Consider the following 19063-nt stretch of genomic DNA (forward strand, 5'->3'; position numbering starts at 1 on the left):
CTGTGACTATGCGTAGACATCAAAGAGTGTGTATTGGTTGGATGATCCTAGACCATGGTGGCATAACATGACGAAAGTTGCGAATACATACATGCAGAACAAAAATGGTGTTGCGGTACGAGTGAATGCGTATGAGTCCAGAGCGGAATAATGTAAGTAAGGTAGTGATACGCCATGACCTAGAGTCTACTCTATAATTATTGCGACAATAATACCGTATAAGAAAGCACAATTGCACGAAGAACGTCGAGGAGCATGATTAAACGACAGCAGCAGGCAGTGATAGAGTACGCAGCAAGGGATTACGGGGACGATCAACGTGTAGGTTGGAATAAGGTACGAAGCGCCGCACTCGGAAGGCATGGCTTCGGGTCGGTGGAAGGCTTCTCTCCACCCGGGTGATCGACGCGACCACAATTTTGGTTACCGCCACACCAGGAGGCAGGATGTTTTCAGACGCGTCGGCGGCGAAGGATGCGTCAACGACCCTCGCGCTCGAGCTTGAAAGCGATGCGGTTGTCGCCAGCGCCCTGAAGAGTTGTCGGAAGTGCGTGGGACCAAGGATTTCCGTCAAAGGACCTTCATGCGAGGCGACCCATTCCACCGGGGGCAACGCGCGGATCGTCCTCTCGACGCCACCTGCTGGCAGGCATTCCTCTTTCACGAGGACGACCATACCCGTGAGGAGACATTGGAGAAGGGAGAGGAGGTCCCCGATGGCAGGCACGGTATGTCGCATGCCAGGGAACAACGCGCTGTGGAAGACCATTTCCCACTGCACTCGTCTCTCCCGTGAAAAGAAAGACGACGCGTGAACGGGCATCTGCAAGCGCAGGTTGGGACTGCGAGGGAGTCCCCTGGCCGAGCGGTACGGGGACGGGCACTCGATGTCGAATAGTAGGCGGGGGTCCAGGGGAGTGACGTCGCACCAGCCCATGTTCTGGACGAGTTGGGCGCGCATGGACAGCATCCACCGTCGCGCCCGCGCGTAGTTGGTACCCAGGGCTTCGGCGCTGGTGAGAGGGATGCCCGTACGACGCGCCCACTCATCCATGTGAGCGACATCGTTGCTGAAGACCAACTGCGGCGGCGGGCCGGCCATGACGAGACTGGACGCTACTAATGAAGTGCTCGCCTAGAGGTATGCATAGCCAGATAGAGTCGCGCAGACATTCTTATACGACGCAGTTACTCACCGCGAGAGCGCGGACAGACGCCTGACGTCTTCCGGCACTTAGCAATGTGTATCACTAGGTAGCGTGGTGCTAATAACGCGTTCCACGGAGAATGTGTCGGGAACGACGCCGGACGACGTTGGGCAGGGACGCCTCGATGGAGGAGGGAGGAGGAAAACATGATATTTCTCGCGCTTTTTGAGGTCGGACGGGCGTTGCGCCAAAGCGACCAAAATTGGGCCTGGCGATCGCAACGGGTGGCGGTCTCATGGGTTCGTGCGACGTTCCGACGCGGCAAGGACACGAAACGTGTTTCGATGAGCAAAGCAAGCGGCCTTTTTCGCCCAAACTCCATCGAGATTCCCCCCTTTGGCCACTCCCTCCTGGCGGAGTCCCACGCCCGCGCCGCGCCCTGGCCCGTCCGCCTGCCCTGAACCGCTTTCCCACAGATCTGTCCCTTCCCGCCCCAAATCCGGCCGTCTTTCTGGCCCAAAGCTGCCCACAGATAGCAACTGGGTCTTCCCGGCCGGAGCCGCTCAGATCTGACAAGCGCAGATGGGTGCGGCGTTACGGGCGGCGGGCGCCGTCCTCCTCGGGGCCGCCCTCTGTCGCTTTCAGCGTGCGTGCCACCGCTCCCCGTCCTTCTCCCCGACCCCAGCCAGCCGTGCCGCACTGACCTTGCGCACCTGCAGTGCTGCCGGGCTCAAAGCCAGCCCCCAGGTGCTGCCGGGGCCGCCGGCGCAACCCGGCTTGCCGCTTAGGGTCGCCCGACGTCGTCACCACTGGGAAATCGCACTCATAGATCTTCCCAATTACCGCGTAGCAACGGTGGCACCCCCGATCCAGGTTTCATCGCCCTTTACAACAACGACCATCTCGGGATGACATATGACCGAATTGGTCGCGGACCCGCCCCCGCCCGCCACCCTTGTACTCCTTCTCGGCAGCGGAAGATCTCAGCACACTAGTCGGCTCGCTGTGTCCTCTTGAATGCACACGTGGGGCGTAATCTCGCTGGGAAGCGGTGTTTCTCCCCTCAAGGCCTCACCCGCACGGCCGCACGGCGGACGCTTTTACCCGCATTGTCGAATATGATGCCGTCATGTTTATCCGGCGCTGTTGACGACGTAGTCAAAAAGTTTAAATGGTCGTCGGTCGCCGGTCGCGACTGCGCGTTCGGCTATTTCCTAGCCATGATTGGGCGGGGGCGCGACTGGTCGCCGAGCGTTCTCGGCCCATGCCTTGGAGCGGGGTATCCTGAGCCGAGGTACGACCGCCGCAAAGCGAGAATATACAACAGCGCGCATTGCTTCCATGGCTCATGTAGTGTTGAAACGTTGAAGGAATGGAGTGTGCTCGACGGATGCGAGAGTCAGGGGATGACCATGGCCGTGAGATCCCTGGCGTGCTCATCGCGACTAGACTCTTCTTCCGGTAGGATGAAAGGCGGTGTGGGCAAAGTGCAGCGAGCAATCCCTGGAAAGGTTTCGCGCTGAACTTGATGCAAAGACAACAGCTAGGCCCGAAGTAAAACTATCGCCCCGCTTGTTAGACTGAGTAACACATACAAGGCAATCTGGTCAGACAGGGCATGGGAATATCGCCATATGATACGCCACCGCATTTGCATAGTGCCGTGACAATCAAGTCCTGTATTAGTCGTGATCAAGACAAGTCTCATCACGGCTGCCAGTGCGAAGTCGGCTTCACACAAGACAGCTCACCAGATAACAGACTGACCGTAAGCCGAAAGCTATGCTCGATGGGAGAGACGCGACGGGCATGTGGCATCAGCTGCTCAGCCAAAGATGGATGCGGCGAAATTACAGAGAGGTTGCGAGCCTCGAGGCTCGTGGTGCTGTGTATCCCGGAGCGCCCGTCTAGATGCGTCCTCCGGAGTCACGTGAGAGATCCGGAGTCATTGATCCAAGTCGAGTCGATCAGAGCCTGCATGTGTCCGCGTTTCCCTCATAGCACCGCATTCCGAGCAGAACATATCGAGCTACTGATTCATCGAGGCCAGCGCAATGACGGGACACGAGGAGAGCACAAAGTTTGATGTCTGCGCTACCTACCAGCGTATCATCCAGAATGCAGAAGTACGTCCTCTTCATCCGGTGACAGTATTGAAAGTGCTCAAGCTAACTATGCAAGCTATCACCGCCACTTGCCGCCATCCTGACACTGACAGAGTCGATAGTCAAGTCAAATGGTGAGTACTTACAGGGCACATGGGTGGGCCGTGTGCACTGAGATACAATTTTTGCTAGCCGGTACCATGTTCGAACTTGTCCAGGCGTTGAACGACGATGCCGAGGTCTTGAAGAAGCAGATCCCGAATTCGATCAGCCTGAATGCAGGCTGCGAATTGTTCATCGCCTTCGTGACGTTGTTCCCGCATGAGTCCGATGTGCGCCACCCCTTTGCCCTTCCTTGGGGCTAATTAACTCGTTGCCTGATGCAACTACCCCGCAGAGCTTTGCAGAACTCAAGACCGAGTTGGTACAACAGGGTCAAAAATACGCAGCGGAAGCGATCTCCTTCCGTGATAAAATAGCTGAAGCGACGCTCGGCTTCATTAAAGATGATTCGGTGGTACGTCGTGTCCATTAGGATGATTCGGATAAGCTCAGAGTCCTTCCCCAAGATACTCACCCACTCCTACTCACGAGTGGTCATGAAAGCCTTGCTTCACGCTCATAAAACGAAGCGCATTTCCGTTTTTGTAACGGAGGCGAGACCTCGCGGGCTCGGGTGCGTCCGTTCCGTCATGTCTCCGATAGCACGAAGCCAACCGCGCCTCACTTCAGGCTCAAGACGCACGAGGCACTAGCGGCGGCTGGTATCCCATGCACGGTCGTCCTAGACTCCGCCGTCGCATACGTCATGGACCGTGTCGACTTCATCATGGTGGGATCTGAAGCAGTCGTCGAGAGCGGCGGCTTGATCAACGCAGTGGGAAGCAATCAAATGGCCATCATAGCGAAGGCGGCTAGCAAGCCGTTCTATGCGCTGGCTGAAAGGTGAGCTCGCCGCACACGCCTTCGGCAGGCACAACGGCTGACATGCCCTGGTCTCAGTTACAAATTTCACCGACTCTTCCCACTATCGCAATATGATCTTCCGACGCACAACCCGACGATACTGTCTTTTGCGACGCTACAGCAGCGCCCCACGCCGCCAGATAAAGTTTCGCACGGTGCAGCTGCTAGTGGTCAAACCCTTGCCCGAGATGGCACTTCGGAGACCACGATCGTTCCTCCTCCTACGGAAATGAAGATGACCACGGAACAAATGACGCGTAATCCCAGCGTGGATTACACTAGGTACGGCATCTGTGTTCTACTCGGGGAATTCCTTACTCACAGGTGATTCTGCAGACCGGACTTGATATCCCTTGTGTTCTCAGACGTCGGCATATTGACGCCGGAAGGAGTGAGCCAGTACCTAGTCGGAATGTTTGCTGGGTAATCAGTATGTACCACTACTACCATTCCTGTCGAGGCTCCGGACCCACTAGTGTCAGCCTTGGTCTTCTAAACAGGCAATGCTGCACAGACCGACACCGACGCACGCATTATCGTCAACACGTGAAAGATCGTCAAGTTCCGACTAAGCCACGCCCGTCAAGGGGCGTGCCAACCACATTGATAGGGATGTTTTTACCTATTACCTGAGGTGCCCGTCCGCAGCTGGAATTCAGCCTTGGCTCCATATAGCATGCGTCGCTCGCCCTCGTGTATTCTACTTCGGATATGATATCGATGAAATCTACGATGTTCCTCTCGAGCACTCGCGCATTGCTCATCGGAATGCACGACCACCAGTGAGCCTCATGTACGGCTTCATGATTACCAATGTTGCTAGCTCTATTCGCACGGTGAGATACATGTGGCGGTCAGGGCGGGATTAGTGATTCATGCTCGCAATGCTAGATCAATGAACAATGTACGCTCTTCGCGTCCGGTTGGAACATGGCCCACGCGCCGATAGGCGAAGCACAGGGAGCTCGGGCTGAAGTGGTGGCGGTATAAATGTATCAGGCGTATGCATTCGACGCACGGCGTCATCATCCGTGAGGAAAGACACTCCCTATCATCCGCTGGCTGGTGACGATAACCACTGCGAATTAACGTTTTAGCTTTAGTGTGCCGAAGCCGGACCAAGTTCCGCAAAGGGAGTGTTGATCCAAGGGGCGCGGGACACGACTTTCGATCGACCTAGTGACGTCTAATCCTGACGAGACTGCACGGATTCGGATTGCATTCCACCTCCGCCCTGGCTATCCCATCTTGATTATTGATATGCCCGAGAAAATGCGGACCGGCACGTTGATGTTATCGACGCTCTCCAAGTTCGCGGGTAACGGCGACTGCCTTGAGCAAGTGTGCCGGACCCTTTCCTACAAAGCTCTGTGGGCTATAAAATGTGAGTCGCTCGTCTTCGTATCCTCCACCAGACAATCAACCCACCTCACCTACTCCGACGCCCAACATGTGCCATTACCGACGGTAAGCTTGCGTCGTCATCCCGCCTCCCCTGAGTCGGCTCATTTCGATCAAGTGTCCGGAACCACTACAAGAAGTGCACTCACTATATTGACTTGGTAAGCGTTCTATGCCATTCATTCTGAAGCCCAACACTGACCGTGAGACCACCAGCCCGACGAAGAGGTTGACGTCGTTGAATCGAAAATCTAATTCAGTTGGCTGACTAGCGCCTAGATCAAATGCGAAGATCGTTTCTGCAAGTTCAGTCCTAACCATCCCCCCGATTGCGGACCTCCGGCGTGCACGACGAGCTGCTGGCAATAGTAAGCTCACTGCATTTTCGGAATCGAAGGTTCTGCTTCTGAACGCTCGCTATTGCAGTCATCAGTCGCCGGTGCAGTACAGTCAGTCTTCTCTGTCCCTGAGACGACGCGAAGCCAGGCACTCACATTGTTCGCCGCCCCAGCGCCCGTCATTGACAACTACTGTCCTGTCTGCATTCAGACCGGCAGGGCCCGCTGATTCGCTGCGAGGCTTCGCGATATTCGCACTACCGCATATTTGTATAATTTGCTTTCGATAGACCTTGCCGTCGGAACTTGCTGTGTTGTATAGAATGTAATGATGTCAGAGACCTGGATGCCGGTGGATACTATGTCGTGGCGGATTGAACTATACCGATGGATGAGAGATTTCATGTTCACAGATGTTCGAGCCCGTCATAATGGAGGGCAGAGCTACCACGCACCTAGTTGGTCACCGACCCGGGGACATGTACCAGCTCGATCGTATCAGATAGCAAACATTCCCCTTGCGGATGTCTCGGCGAATGAGCACGAGCTGGGTAGTTCCGACCGGGAATCCCAGTATTCCTGGTCATCGGAACTCGATGCTCAGTGAATGGAAGATTGAAATAGATCTGATGCTCGAGCGCACTGTAGATTCGGGCATAGTTATCAGTTCGGTAGGGGTGTTAACATACCCGAACCTGATAAGGAGTAATTTGTCGAGAAGCCAGAGGAATGCTGTAGATGGTAGGACTGTCCCAAGTATCCGAGGTGACAGGCGTCGTCGGTGAGGCTCCGGAGATTTGCTGCGAAGTTGTTCACAGATCTGCCAGCAGTCCATTCTCGCATGAAGGAAAGGCTGACGAACATGCAATCGTTGATAGGTCTGACGTCGATAACACGCGCTGTCGGGGATCAAGCCAATGAGAACTAGTCTGCCTCTCCTCGCAGAGCTTGTTCAAAAATGCAGAGTGGCGCATTGCCTGCGAAACCATCTGAGCACGCGGAACGCGTGCCAACGGTTGCATAGCTTGCAAGTGATAGGTCACCGGTCATGGCCAGTTGAGCATACCAATGGCCACAGCGCACCAGTCGTTGAAAGAATGGCACTGAAATCGTCAGATGATACAAGCGATAACGAACAATAATGGAGCTTCAGCGGCGTGTCAGAGCACTATCATAAGCCACGGAAACCCGTAAGGTTCGGAGGGCAGGAAAGGAACGCTGGAGCATACCGACCAAACCCGAGATTTCACGGGAATGAACTGAAAGGACCAGCGACCGACATAAGGGAAGCTGACACGACGTGCTAGAACACGCCTGGACTCACGACGATCGGCCTATGTCATACCCCGTAGTGTCAGCTTACGACGTTTTCATCTAGCACTGTGCAGTTGCGGCTCCGCAAAGCAAGTGTGCGATGCGACGAGCCTAATCTACCTTTGCCCGAAGGCGCCTCCGAGGCACTCTGTATGAGCCCGGGACGCCGGTAGCTACTACACCGGAACGAGATGAGCATGTTCCTGTGGCAAGCAATACGGAAATACCTCGCCAGACCCTGCTGCAGTCGCGATGCCAGCAGCAGCGCTGCTCGGCGCTCAGCGTGACTTGTAATGGCGAGGCGATCGTCTTCTAGCCCCAGCGCGGATTGCAGAAGCCTGCTGAGGGCGTGTAGATATGTTGGACAAGTACCAGTACTAGCTGCCAATATGTCAGGATCAGCCCGGGACTGATGGGGACAAGTGCAGAAAACATACCAATGGTGTGGCCCGGAAGACGGAGGAGACGGTGCACTGGCGGCGCCACTGGCGGTGGCTTGCCGTTACGTATCTAGACGATCGCCCGGAATCCCGATCCAACCGTTCTACCGCCAATTGCCTCCTCCGGACACACGTGAATACCGCCTGTGTACCACTCTCGTCTCTCTGTACCTCGCTTCCACTCTCAACAACACCTTCGGCCGGGTTCTGCTCGCAAACCGATTCTAAGCGACCATGTCTGCGCCAGACCGACACAGAGATATATACACCGAGGCGCCCCCTCGCAACGTCTGCATCGACTTTCAACTTTTGTCTCTGCGCGTCTGACAAGTGTTGTAGAACCAACGGGTGAAGTTGAACAGCACAACACCCTTTACTCCGACTTACGTCAAGGATCATGTATCGGGATCCGCACATCCTGTCCTGACCTACGCAAGTCGGGTACAGGGCCGCCAGATACTCCTCGAGAATCCTGCGGGCACCAGCAGAACGAAACAGCTGCGTGAGGAGAAGAAGACGAGACGATTGTCGGACAAGGCAAAGAAGGCGGCAGGGGTCGCCCCCCACAGAGATGTGCGACAACGCTCCTCCTGGCAGCTCAAGCAACAGGAGGCTAAGTACGACGATCGTCCTTGAGCAATGTCAGCCTCTGACTCTAGACCGGCTAGATTCCATCTGTTTCTACCGCTACACACATTATGGATGGGCTACATGGCAGAGCTTCTTGCGCTTCCGCCTGCGCCTTCAGGTCCAAACAACAAGTCCATTCCCGAGGCCATTCCAAATTCGGCAGCTATGCACGCGAAACTTGTGAAGGCCGACTTCCACGGGTCTATTATGACCGGTATGTACTGTTCAGAGGTGTTTGCTATCTCAAGCTCATGATGTCGACAGTGCGACAGAGCAAGAATCCTAGTCTCGTTGGTCTCTCCGGCATCGTCATCCACGAGACCGAGAATGCGTTCAAAATCGTCACCAGAAAGGATCAGCTGAAAAGTCCGTGACCTTATCTTGCAGCACCTCGGATCATTCTGACTGCAGCCGCCCAGTGGTCCCGAAGCAAAACTCGATATTCGCATTTGCTGTTCCACTCTACTCTAGAAGCGATCCGTCCGAACCACTCCTCTCCTCGCCGACTGCGACAAACGGTGGTAGTGCCTTGGACCCGGCGGCAGATACTGGAAGCACGCATGCGGATCTTATGCGCACCGTTCATGACTCGCCGTACTTAGAGTTTGAACTACATGGGAACCAGTTTTGCTTCCGAGCAGCTGAGCGCGCCGGTAGGAAGTTCAAGCACAAGGAAACTATCGAGCTATGATGATCCGAGCATCGTTCAATGTGAGTATGGCTCCCGAGCGTCGTGAAATGCCAAGGCGATGACGAGTCCCCAGTGGTGTGGATGGTGTTCCTTTTGTTCATATCTTGGCTATCCCGGTCCGAAGGCACGAAGAACGGTACCTGAAGGGCAGCATGAGGTCGGAGCTCACCTGGGTGTTCCGTGAGTCGATTGACAGGGGCATGTGCAGGTACATATGAGGGAAGACAGTCGTCTATAAACGCCTACATGGAAAATGGACAGTGTCGTACTGGACACGGACCTTCGGCGACATCCTCTCCGTATGTAAGATAAAGCGACGCATGCACGACAAAGAGGTAAAAGAGGGCTAACCCCTTCATTCCTCTCGATCACTACTGGTGCAGAAAACGCGTTGTCCGCTTCTCGTGCGAGGCATATTCGGCGGACAGTCGGGCGAGCCTACGACGACCTGATAATCATCTCGAGCGATAGGTAGCGTAGAAGATTGTTCATACGCTAGCCAGATCCTCGGATTGGTTTCCAACCTCGCGACTGAGGCTTTCCGGGAGTACTCGCACCGTGGGTCGATGCCGGCGAACCACTCGCGTCGCCGCCCGTCGTTGCCTGTAAGTGACGGTGACTGTTGAGCTGGCTAAACGGGGTATACAATCTCTCCCGGGACGTCGACACCCTCGGAGGAGGTATCTGTAGAAGGTGCGCTTAGACGGTCAACGCAAGGTTGGGCTGTCACCAGTACATACAGCTGCCACCGGCCCGAGGTGGGTTGCGGTCTGCAAGTCTTGTGCTGCATAGAATTCAAGGATGATGTTCAAGACCTCTGTTGCCGCCGCATGAGATACTGCATAGACTGATCGCGGCGGCTACGGACCTGCGATGCTAACCAAGTCTACTTCATTGAAGCCGAAGTGTTCGAGGGCAAAGCGCGAAGCCTCAGGCGGCACTACCTTATGTGACGGCGGCGTGGGTAATGACGTTGACGGAGCAGGAGAAGCTATTCGGACATCCAATGACGGAGATTGAGGACCTTCTATGACATGTTGGGCGAGGATGTAGCAGGCCGCCGCTATTATGCGTGCAGGAAATAGCACGCACAGAGGTGTCCTCGCACTATTGAATTAGTGAGCAGATTCTAGCACAAGCTATCTTCAGACATTCTTACGTGTCGTTTGCGACTGACCAAGCACATTCTTCGAGTTCCGTGGTGTCCTGCCTGACTTCAAACAGGTCCACGAGTTCGGCATGTGGGCTCTCCACTACGAAATCGAAGCAGAGTCCCTCAAGCAAGATTTCTTCGGTCACCAGAATGGCATTCTGATATTGCTCTAGGTCCTGATGCACAATCAACCTTCACGACGATTCAAGTACCCCTGCGACATACCTTGTGATCGTCAGGGACCTCTGCGGCAGACAAATTCAATGTCTTGGCACAAAGCACTTTGGCGACGTCGCGAAGTTTCCTTCCGCATTCCTCGGTTTTGGTGGCGAGAAATAGACATGCTGCTGCTACTTCCTGACCGATCGGCATGTCAAAGCTGCCGTGATGAAAGGCGTATAATTGCATATAATACCTGTCTATGATAGTCTTCCAGCGAGAACCGCATGTAGAATCTGTGAAACCAGACCGCAGCTGTGTAAAGAGCTGAAAGCGGCCTACAGTACAGGTCAGTCGATCTTCCATATGCACAGTATATCAATACTCACAATTGCAAAGCAACTCCCATTCGGAAGAGAAACTCAACTCCTCGTGCCCTATCATAAAGCTCCTTCTCGAGAGGTATATCTGAGGTTGTCTGACTTGGCGTGTATCGGAGAGCAGTCACGGGCAAAAGCCACTGTGAGGAGGAACTCGAGGGCACGTTTGTCGCACCCATCCTGTAATTTTCGTGTGTTAATGAGCTAAGCCGTGAAGATCCTGCCAGGCAATGCTAGAGAGGTCTGTGGACAAGGTGGTGGATGACCTTGACAGAATGCGCTTCGTTGCAGGTCTGTGGCCACACTCACGTGCATCGAGTAAACACGTGTAAGTAATCTGCACTGTACTTATAGTATGCACTTGTGTGATCATTCTATCATAAGTACCGTTTTATGGTCGTGTCTCCTTGCTATCGTCAACCGCTACTGTACGTCGATTTCGGGGCATTCAATCACGATTTCACGCACGCGTTACAATAAGTGCTCCGACAAGAGGAGAGGTTGCACGATGAACAAGGATTTTGACTTCTACAATATATGTACTGTGTCCATAATGGCGGAACGTAACTTAGAAACACAGGCTCGCGATGTTGTACCTACATCGACATACTTTCCTCCTCTACCAACCAGTTGCCGTGTTGATACTCGTGGTGGCTGTAGTCCTTGATGGTAGATACTGAGAGTTCCGAACCATCGAGCGACGGCGATGGAGAGCGAACTTCATCTCTCCATGTATGGACACCCCCCTTGGTCTCTTCGCGATAGAGTGTTGGTGGCGCGTATGGGTTTCCATCCACAAGCGAAAGCGTTGGGTGCCTTCCTATGAGATACCGCTCAACCAATTGGTCGTCTAGGTCATCAACGTCTGATTGCGTGACTCGTGCTAGGGTGTTGTGGTTGAGCAGGCAATCAAGCACATAATAGTCGGCGTGCTCACCACTACTGTGTGCAGACCATTCAGACTCGGACGGTGCGGCGTGGATCCTTCGACTAGGACTTTCTACGGGTAAGTTTCGCGCCGAGGGAACATAGGGTTCGGCGACCTACGCACGGGAGACGAAAATGTGAGAACGTCGTTCACCGTCAAGAAAGCCTAGATATCGCCAAGAGGGCTTGTCTATCCCGCCCATATTGAAACGAATCGGGCGGAAGAATGTCGCCGACGAGGCAAGGCGTCTCCACGAATTGCGATTCTTCACTGACCTCTGGTACTTCCCAGCCCCCTTTGAAGCCCATAGCGGACAATAACCAATAGATGAGGCACTCCAAGATCGTCGCACCCGTCTGATCATGTCTCATTATTTGGGAGAGAAGTCCCACCGTCCGACCTGCATGTCTCATCAGTCATGATCTCCCAGCAGTTAAACGACTACAGACCTGGTGTAAATACACCGAAGACCCACCCCCAGTACGTTGTAAGAACGAAATAGTACGATCCGTTACGTTGGCACTCGTCCCAGATCTACGCCGGATATGTCAATTCCGGAATTGACACATAACGTGGAAAACCTGCGCACCTTCGCCCAAAGTCTTTCCTTGCTAGTGTACGCGTAGGGCTTGTCATCTTCATGCATGTGCGCAAGATCATCCACACGCCGAAACTCAATACGCCACACCATGTCAGTCGAAGGCGTTTGAGGGCGTCAAGATTGTTACACTCACGACGTCACAGGATACGAAGGATTCAAGGTCTTTTGTTGACAATATCCAAGGGGGCTGCACGAATACCATTACCGACCCCGGACCGCCCGTTGGGCTTGAGGCGGTGGCGGTGGAGCTCCAGATATAGGACTGGAATATTTCTTCATCGATGTCAGGGTTGACATGACTGAACGTCCAGTCGTCCGACTGAGGAAAGAGTGCATGCATGACCGCTTGCGCCGAGTCAAGCGGGAATTGAGAGATCCAGCGACACAACCTATCCAATGCAACATCTCAGTACGGATATCACTTGAAGGATAGCGACCCGACTCACTGTTCGAGGTTTGCCGGCTTTCTCGGCGGATTCACTGCCACCTGGAAGGTAGGAGGGCAGGGGATAGTGACATGCTCGACGTCTTCCCGGTCACGGGTCTGGAGCCCTTCTTGTGCGGCATGCATGTCCAATACTAGACGATCCAGTCAGTAAGACAAGGGGCGAGCAAGTGGCGGCCTTACCTTCTTTCATGCTTGACCTGAAGGAGGGAAATTCTATCTGGTACATCTTCTCAAGCACCCGATACTGCTGAGGGGTTATAGAGAGTACATTTCTGTGCGAGTGATGGCCCGAGGGCGGCAGTGGTGGCGCTCTAGACGCGAGCTTCATCGGCGGGAGGGTGGCCTGCGAGAGGTAGGCTCGAAGTTTATCCAGAGGCTCAATACTCAGCAGAGCTTGAACATGGTCGTAGACGTTGATCCTCATGGCGTTAAGCAGGGAGACAGCAGTGCTAGAGATTCAACGCAGAGCGGACGAGGATAGTATGCAGTGGCGGTTGTGGGTGGGTGAAGCGCGCGGGATGCGGTGTTCTAAAGTATCTCGAGGGATGAAGGTCACAAGACGATACCATGGAAACAGGACAATGCAAGAGGGCCTTAATGGGCGTCGTCGGCTGTGGCCACCCATTAGCGGAACAAGGCGAGGACAAAGACAGTGGCATTCCGAAGACAAGACGCGCCCGTTTCGGGAACAACGCGAATCGTCACGTACCCGTGACGCGTCACACCACTGGTCCTCGCGTTGCGCCTCGGTTCGGCCTCGGTCCATGATAGAGCATTTCGACATTGAACATAATATGTAACACGACATCGACGTGTGCGCGTGCGTACTACGAGCTACAGGAGACATATCATAAGGAATAGATATAATACAGTATAATGGGCAGTCCGTCATTACACCAGCGCCAGCGCATGTCATACAATACTTCGGGGTCGTACAGGCTCATAGCGGCGAACGTCCAATAGGCGAACGTCCATGGTACGTGGCGTGGCGAGGCTGGACACTAGCGAGTCAGGTGCAGCTCATCGCGCCAGTGCGTTCCCGCATCACGCAGTCGGCGCATTTTGTCTCGCTGATGCGGATGGGGTTTCGTTGGGGAGGTGTCATTAACCTGACGCAGGATGGAGACCTGCAACCTGTACCCGGGTCAGCCTCCCGCCAATGTACTCAAGACGCAGGGGCGAGTACGTACCTCCTTGGTGTGCGTGCCTACGGCTGAAGAGGCAGTTTGGTTGGAGGCAGTCTTGTGTGCGCGTAGACATAGGGATGAAGTGCTGGCACTCGAGGTGGAATCTGCCGTCAATAATCTGGACGTTGCTCGAGTGAGAAGATGCAAAGTCAATCGCGGGGAAAGACGTACATTATGACACATCTTGGTTGTATCGTCGTGTGCAGGATCGACCTGGTGGGCAAGGGCTACTAGTATGGAGGCACAGCTGGGCCCATATATACATCACCTGGAGGGAACGCGCATCACTCGGGCGACAGCGTGGCCCGTTCTCTTGCTCGACTCGGAATGCATGTTAACAGCGTTCTCTATTTAGTCGGCTGGACCTGCAAGGCGAGGCCTGGAGCCCCCCACAAGTCTACGCGAGATGAGGGACAGTGCGACACGCCGCGTTTCGGAAAAGTCAATCAAAAATGCTGAATAATTCGCCGAACCTTCTCAACAGACAGCAGGTACGACGCGTGAACTCCGTGTTTCGAGGTCGTGATGGCAGCCGCCCTCCTAATTCGTCCTGATACGGTACCCCAGGCAGAGCAACCGGACCTTGCCATCTGAGGTGGAGACCGGTCTCGAGGGTTGCTGTCGTCACTTGCTTTTGCTAGGTGTACAGCGGGCGCTGCAATGCTATCGTATCTGGACTTGTCTCAGCGTGCCTTGCACGAGGCAGGCGGCGTGTACTGCGCGTGTCCGCCAAAGACGATAACTGTGGGTCTTATATGGTGAGTCGAAGACGGCATTAGCCTATCCCGCGAAGATTTACAGTCCCTGCATCCAAAATCACATCAGCTGCGAAGGAAAGCCGCTTACACTGGTCGTGCAAGCCTTCCGCTCAAGATCCTGCCGAGCCTGACTTACCGCTCACCGGTGCTCCGAAGCCTGCATTAAATGCAATATGTATGAAAGCTGCGGCCGTTTCTTCCGGGTATGCCCCTTGGCATCATAACCAACCGACCCTTCACGTCCTGAAGGTCCTCGACGCACGGTCGGGCTCGTAACCGCGCGGAGAGAGCGCGCAATGGAGTCATTTGCGCTGCATGTCTATACGGCAGCAACGCGACACACGCAAATATAGACGGTGAAGACGTCGAGAAATGGAGGTGGGGACGTGAAATGACCTCTATCACGCGCCCCGAGCACGAATTTCGTTTACAACCTTCACTTTCATCCGCACCTGTCAAGGATGCGCGTCAGACAGGCTATCAGCAAAGCCGAAGAAACATACCTCATGGGCAAATCGCCGCCTCCAGCGCTCGCTCGTAAGGCGATTGCGCTTGGCACCCGCCCTCTCGTGCCTACTGTACTGCCTCAGCTCCGCAGCAATACGATTCGACATTACTATCCTCTTCATCTTTCCAAGTGCAGCGGCTGCGTCCCCGTTCCTGACATAAGCGCTACGCCCTGCCAGGGTCCGTTCAATGCGTGAGTAGATGTCTGGACAGAATTGGGAACAAAGGGCACCTTCGTAAGGACCCTGAGGTTTCGGTAGATTTGCCACCACAGAACTCTCCCTGTCCTGCCAGATTTCTTCTACAGACTTGTTCGCGTTGGATGACTTCAAATTCGCCGCTGTTGATTGAAGGGTCTTCCAAGTTGTAGCCGAGGGCCGCGTTGACTGGTGCTCATTCCATTTTGGTTGGATACGCCTTGAGCTACCAGCGACCTCGGCCACGAAGGGACTAGTTGGTTGCGAGGAGAGCGCCCTGATGCGGTTAGGCCCGACAGCGTTCATTGGTAGGGCAAGGTGCGCTTGAGGAAGTGCTCTGCAAGAGCGTCGTGCAAGAGCGGCGAGCATGGCGGCGACTGGCTCAGCGCGGAGCCCGGTCAAGCGAGGTGATGAGCTCGTCTGTTCGTCCAGAGTCGAGCGACATCGAAGGCGCTTGCAGTGGTATGGACCCCGGCCAGCGCAGCCTTCCAGACATAATCGATGTGTTGCGAGCGGCACGACTCTCGCAACAGGCTTGCACTTGTTCAGACTCCTGCAGCTCTCGTCTAGGTGGCACAAAATGTCATCGGAAGTCCTGCAAGAGGAATTCGAGGTATAACGGACTACACCCTCGCTTCATTCTACTGGCTGAGGATACGCGCGAAGGTGCTCGAGGCGATCTATCCCACTGAACTCACAAGTACGTCCCCGCTGCCCCCGGCGTACGTCAGATCTAGCTGAGACTCATGCGAAGAACTCTCCGAAAGGGCATACGGATAGATGTCGAACCAGACGATCCGTTAGAGGGTGAAGAGAGAGTGCGTACCGCGTTCCTCCTCACTCTCTCCGCTGAACGGTTTCACGCAGTTAAACTGACACTCGAGTCAATTACACTGATGAATACCCCGACGCTCTTCCCGAGCTATCCCTAGAAACTCTTGAAGGTTCCGTAGAAGAGAATGAGATCGAGAACCTCCTCGCAGAGCTGCGCACAGTGGTGCGCCATCAGTCTTCCTGTCTTTGTGTTGTCTAAGCTCAAACTACGCACAAGGGCGAAGAGAACCTCGGCATGGCGATGACATTCACTCTTGCTAGTCACCTCCGAGAACGACTGTCAGCCTTGATTCGGACACGGGCAGAGCTGAGACAGCAGGAGGACACGGAGAAGGAGAGACAAGCAATCGAAGTACGTGTCTATCCGATTTCGACTGCTGCATTCCAATGACGGATATGTCCAGGCAGAAGAAGCTCGCACGCGCGGAACACCTGTCACGGTGGAAAACTTCAATGCCTGGAAGGCCAAGTTCGACAAAGCACAAGCTATAAAGAAAGCGCGAGAGGATGAAGAGAAACTCAGAGGCATGACAGCGAAGGAAAGGGAAGAGTATAAGAAGTTGGCTACACGCTTATCAGGTTCAGTGACCTTGTTCTGCGCTTGACGGAAGCCGCTGATCATCGCTGCACAGGTCGTCAGCTCTTCGAACGTGACAGGACTCTGGCAATATCCGACGACAGTATGATCGAGGAAGGCGTGGTATCTGTTGACATCAGTCAATATGACAGGGTGGTCATGGAAGAAGACGAGGAAGAAGAGCGAGTGACCTTCAGCGACAGCGATTGAGCAATGTTGGACCCACTGTATCGAGACTACTGACTGGATGTAGCCTATAACACATCATGTATTCTATGGTCTGCGGTGAGCGGATCTGCCCTACAGACCGGCGAAGAGTCCCGCCTCCCCTTCTACCCCGACAACATGGCCGCCGCTCTCTACCTCCTTACAGCCGATGTCATCGCGACCGACTTCCTTCAGGAATCCGTCTACAACGTGGAGAGATCCGACCTGTCTGTCCCCAACCACTAGGTCTTCGCCAACTGCCCGCAACCACTGCACGATAGGGCGACTAACCCATCGTCTAACCTCCCCTGTCGACTGCACTGTCTCGAACCATCCTAGATGTCCGCCTTTCTCAGTGACAGCGAACACTACATACGGGTTCCCGCCTGCTTCGACAGGCAGCACCTGGACTACGGGGTCATCTTCTGCGTTGAGGGCCAAGAAGGGCACGCGGATGTTAGGGAGCACTTCGTGGCTCGAGGCCCAGACGTAGTAGTCCCATGCACTGGGGAAAGGGAAAGGCGGAGAGGAACCGCCGACGACGCGAGTGACTATGGCATCGAACTGCGTGAGGGACATGGGTTTGTTGCTCAACACCTCTGGGAGGGTCTTCGCGAGCGGGTGTTCCGGAAATTTCGCAATTTCGTTTGCATGTCGTCCGAGCAATCTTCGCAAATTCTGCGCCATCGCTTTTCCGTAGACTGTTCTGTGCAACCACTGATGCTCGAGGCTGGGGTGATCACAGCCTGGATCGTCAGTATCACAGACGTCTGCACTGCGTGCGGTACTGACCCTGCGGCGTTCTTGGAACAGTCCCATGGCTACGGAGGTCTCAACGACAGCGCTTCCACGGAACAAAGGGATACGCACACAAGCAACCACACAACCCGCAGCAAGGCGGCTCTGCGTCCCCTCTTCCGCCAGGTATCTCGTCAGAACGTTAGCCCCGAGTGAGAATCCTATGCCGAGCAGCCGTGCTTTGGGGTAGCGGTTCGCGATGTGCATAACGGCGACTCTGATATCATCCGTGTGTCCCGCGGAGTACATCTGGGGGGTGGTGAGAGGTACGCCAGCACCTGCCAAAGAGGTCTTAGTCGGATGCGTGTGCGAGGAGTGTAGCACTTACATCCGCGGAAATTGACTACGATGCCTCTGTATCCAAGGCCTCCTTGCTCTACAGGCGTGCAAGCCGGGGCTAGAATCGCTCGAACGTATGATTCGTGTGAACCTATGAAAGGACAGTCCTTGGTATCACGGAGACTGAGAAAATAGACTCAGGATCACCTCCGGTCAGTCCGTGCAGGGCTACCACGATGGGCGTGTCATCTGGCAGTGTGCGTTCGTTGGCGGGCGGTGTGCTGTCCAGTCCTCTGTGTAGTTCTCATCCATCAGACGTGGTTCTGAGACTAGAAGCGCGGAACACGTACATTGTGCCGCCATCCAGGGTACGAAGCAGGGATCTACCACACAATTAGAGTATGTGTGTCCAATGGACTCGGGTCACCTGCCTATCGTATTCAACTCTATCTATTTTCGAGAAATCTCCCATGACTGCGTATGCCGTCTGGAGGTGACCGCTGTATCATAGAATCTTCTCAGTTCGGATCGGCAATACATTCGCAGGGGACCTACTTGAATAGCCACCACGGCGGAGAGAAGTCGCCATACAAACTCGGACACCGAGCTGCAATGAACGCATCTAGGCTCTCTTTAGGCTGCTCGTCGGCGTCCGAGCCTGTGACCGCCGGTGCCTTCACGGAGACCTTTGCAGGATCAACAGCGAAGTACAGGCGGGGTACACGACTCGAGCGAGCTGCCCACACCTGGCTCACCAGTGCACCCATATGTGAGCCTTGCCTATCACAGATGGCCGTCCAGAATCACGAGCACCTGACGACTCGGAGATGCATCAGACAGACTCCGGCAGCCTGGCGCGCGCCACACAGACCAGCGCATCTCAACATGTCGACCAGTTCAAACGAGCAGAAAGTTACCACTCCCTCGGTCGGCCGTTGGACCGAGGCGGTGCAGACAGTGTGGACATGGAAGGGTGCCTTCCGTCATGCTGCACCCAAAATGAATCGAGATCGGGCG

At 54.8% G+C, this 19063-nt stretch overlaps 11 protein-coding genes across 11 annotated transcripts; 4 read left to right on the forward strand and 7 right to left on the reverse strand.

The window, feature by feature from the left end:
* Nucleotides 1-8: 8 nt before the first annotated feature.
* Nucleotides 9-1398, reverse strand: B0H18DRAFT_978231 (uncharacterized protein; the record flags this gene model as incomplete). The annotated part of the gene is made up of 1 exon (XM_048044308.1): nt 9-1398. A coding segment is annotated over exon 1 (623 nt), but the record flags the coding sequence as incomplete, so codon positions are not given.
* Nucleotides 1399-2187: 789 nt separating this feature from the next.
* On the reverse strand, nt 2188-2970 carry B0H18DRAFT_487775 (uncharacterized protein). Its single transcript, XM_048038268.1, has 3 exons — nt 2916-2970; nt 2744-2861; nt 2188-2691 (listed from the first exon to the last, which is right to left on the reverse strand). The coding sequence occupies exons 2-3, from the start codon at nt 2854-2856 to the stop codon at nt 2316-2318; spliced, it is 489 nt and encodes a 162-aa protein (XP_047898640.1). The 5' UTR covers nt 2857-2861; nt 2916-2970; the 3' UTR covers nt 2188-2315.
* A 164-nt stretch (nt 2971-3134) lies between these two features.
* Nucleotides 3135-4964, forward strand: B0H18DRAFT_978236 (IF-2B-domain-containing protein). The gene is made up of 8 exons (XM_048044309.1): nt 3135-3274; nt 3330-3387; nt 3446-3585; nt 3651-3770; nt 3823-3929; nt 3986-4198; nt 4256-4501; nt 4556-4964. Exons 1-8 carry the CDS (start codon nt 3203-3205, stop codon nt 4644-4646), a joined length of 1047 nt encoding a protein of 348 aa, XP_047898641.1. The 5' UTR covers nt 3135-3202; the 3' UTR covers nt 4647-4964.
* A 775-nt stretch (nt 4965-5739) lies between these two features.
* On the forward strand, nt 5740-6187 carry B0H18DRAFT_869227 (uncharacterized protein; the record flags this gene model as incomplete). Its single annotated transcript, XM_048039996.1, has 5 exons — nt 5740-5781; nt 5837-5848; nt 5900-5988; nt 6047-6069; nt 6132-6187. Coding segments are annotated over 5 exons (222 nt in total), but the record flags the coding sequence as incomplete, so codon positions are not given.
* Nucleotides 6188-7946: 1759 nt separating this feature from the next.
* On the forward strand, nt 7947-9033 carry B0H18DRAFT_1082572 (RNase P/MRP p29 subunit; the record flags this gene model as incomplete). Its single annotated transcript, XM_048031551.1, has 5 exons — nt 7947-8000; nt 8052-8329; nt 8381-8556; nt 8607-8708; nt 8762-9033. The coding sequence occupies 5 exons, from the start codon at nt 7947-7949 to the stop codon at nt 9031-9033; spliced, it is 882 nt and encodes a 293-aa protein (XP_047898643.1).
* Nucleotides 9031-11049, reverse strand: B0H18DRAFT_978275 (cyclin-like protein). The gene is made up of 7 exons (XM_048044310.1): nt 10735-11049; nt 10602-10683; nt 10412-10543; nt 10193-10362; nt 9902-10140; nt 9774-9850; nt 9031-9717 (listed from the first exon to the last, which is right to left on the reverse strand). The coding sequence occupies exons 1-7, from the start codon at nt 10902-10904 to the stop codon at nt 9529-9531; spliced, it is 1059 nt and encodes a 352-aa protein (XP_047898644.1). The 5' UTR covers nt 10905-11049; the 3' UTR covers nt 9031-9528.
* Nucleotides 11050-11690: 641 nt separating this feature from the next.
* Nucleotides 11691-13364, reverse strand: B0H18DRAFT_487913 (uncharacterized protein). Its single transcript, XM_048038269.1, has 6 exons — nt 12883-13364; nt 12701-12833; nt 12388-12643; nt 12243-12326; nt 12103-12187; nt 11691-12053 (listed from the first exon to the last, which is right to left on the reverse strand). Exons 1-6 carry the CDS (start codon nt 13124-13126, stop codon nt 11809-11811), a joined length of 1047 nt encoding a protein of 348 aa, XP_047898645.1. The 5' UTR covers nt 13127-13364; the 3' UTR covers nt 11691-11808.
* A 347-nt stretch (nt 13365-13711) lies between these two features.
* On the reverse strand, nt 13712-14072 carry B0H18DRAFT_1082574 (uncharacterized protein; the record flags this gene model as incomplete). The annotated part of the gene is made up of 3 exons (XM_048031552.1): nt 13712-13836; nt 13893-14007; nt 14061-14072. The coding sequence occupies 3 exons, from the start codon at nt 14070-14072 to the stop codon at nt 13712-13714; spliced, it is 252 nt and encodes an 83-aa protein (XP_047898646.1).
* Nucleotides 14073-15048: 976 nt separating this feature from the next.
* On the reverse strand, nt 15049-15657 carry B0H18DRAFT_869175 (uncharacterized protein; the record flags this gene model as incomplete). Its single annotated transcript, XM_048039990.1, has 3 exons — nt 15049-15099; nt 15151-15326; nt 15387-15657. The coding sequence occupies 3 exons, from the start codon at nt 15655-15657 to the stop codon at nt 15049-15051; spliced, it is 498 nt and encodes a 165-aa protein (XP_047898647.1).
* A 274-nt stretch (nt 15658-15931) lies between these two features.
* B0H18DRAFT_869505 (RWD-domain-containing protein) lies at nt 15932-16972 on the forward strand (the record flags this gene model as incomplete). The annotated part of the gene is made up of 7 exons (XM_048040028.1): nt 15932-15964; nt 16018-16055; nt 16106-16173; nt 16236-16348; nt 16403-16537; nt 16590-16764; nt 16818-16972. The coding sequence occupies 7 exons, from the start codon at nt 15932-15934 to the stop codon at nt 16970-16972; spliced, it is 717 nt and encodes a 238-aa protein (XP_047898648.1).
* Nucleotides 16935-18850, reverse strand: B0H18DRAFT_487936 (AB-hydrolase YheT). The gene is made up of 8 exons (XM_048038270.1): nt 18602-18850; nt 18478-18546; nt 18397-18429; nt 18254-18339; nt 18096-18197; nt 17840-18045; nt 17762-17790; nt 16935-17699 (listed from the first exon to the last, which is right to left on the reverse strand). Exons 1-8 carry the CDS (start codon nt 18811-18813, stop codon nt 17063-17065), a joined length of 1374 nt encoding a protein of 457 aa, XP_047898649.1. The 5' UTR covers nt 18814-18850; the 3' UTR covers nt 16935-17062.
* Nucleotides 18851-19063: the final 213 nt, after the last annotated feature.

This window comes from Fomitopsis serialis (assembly GCF_022376445.1).
Source record: "Fomitopsis serialis strain Sig1Antser10 chromosome Unknown B0H18scaffold_5, whole genome shotgun sequence".
NCBI classification, from domain to species: Eukaryota; Fungi; Basidiomycota; class Agaricomycetes; order Polyporales; family Fomitopsidaceae; genus Fomitopsis; species Fomitopsis serialis.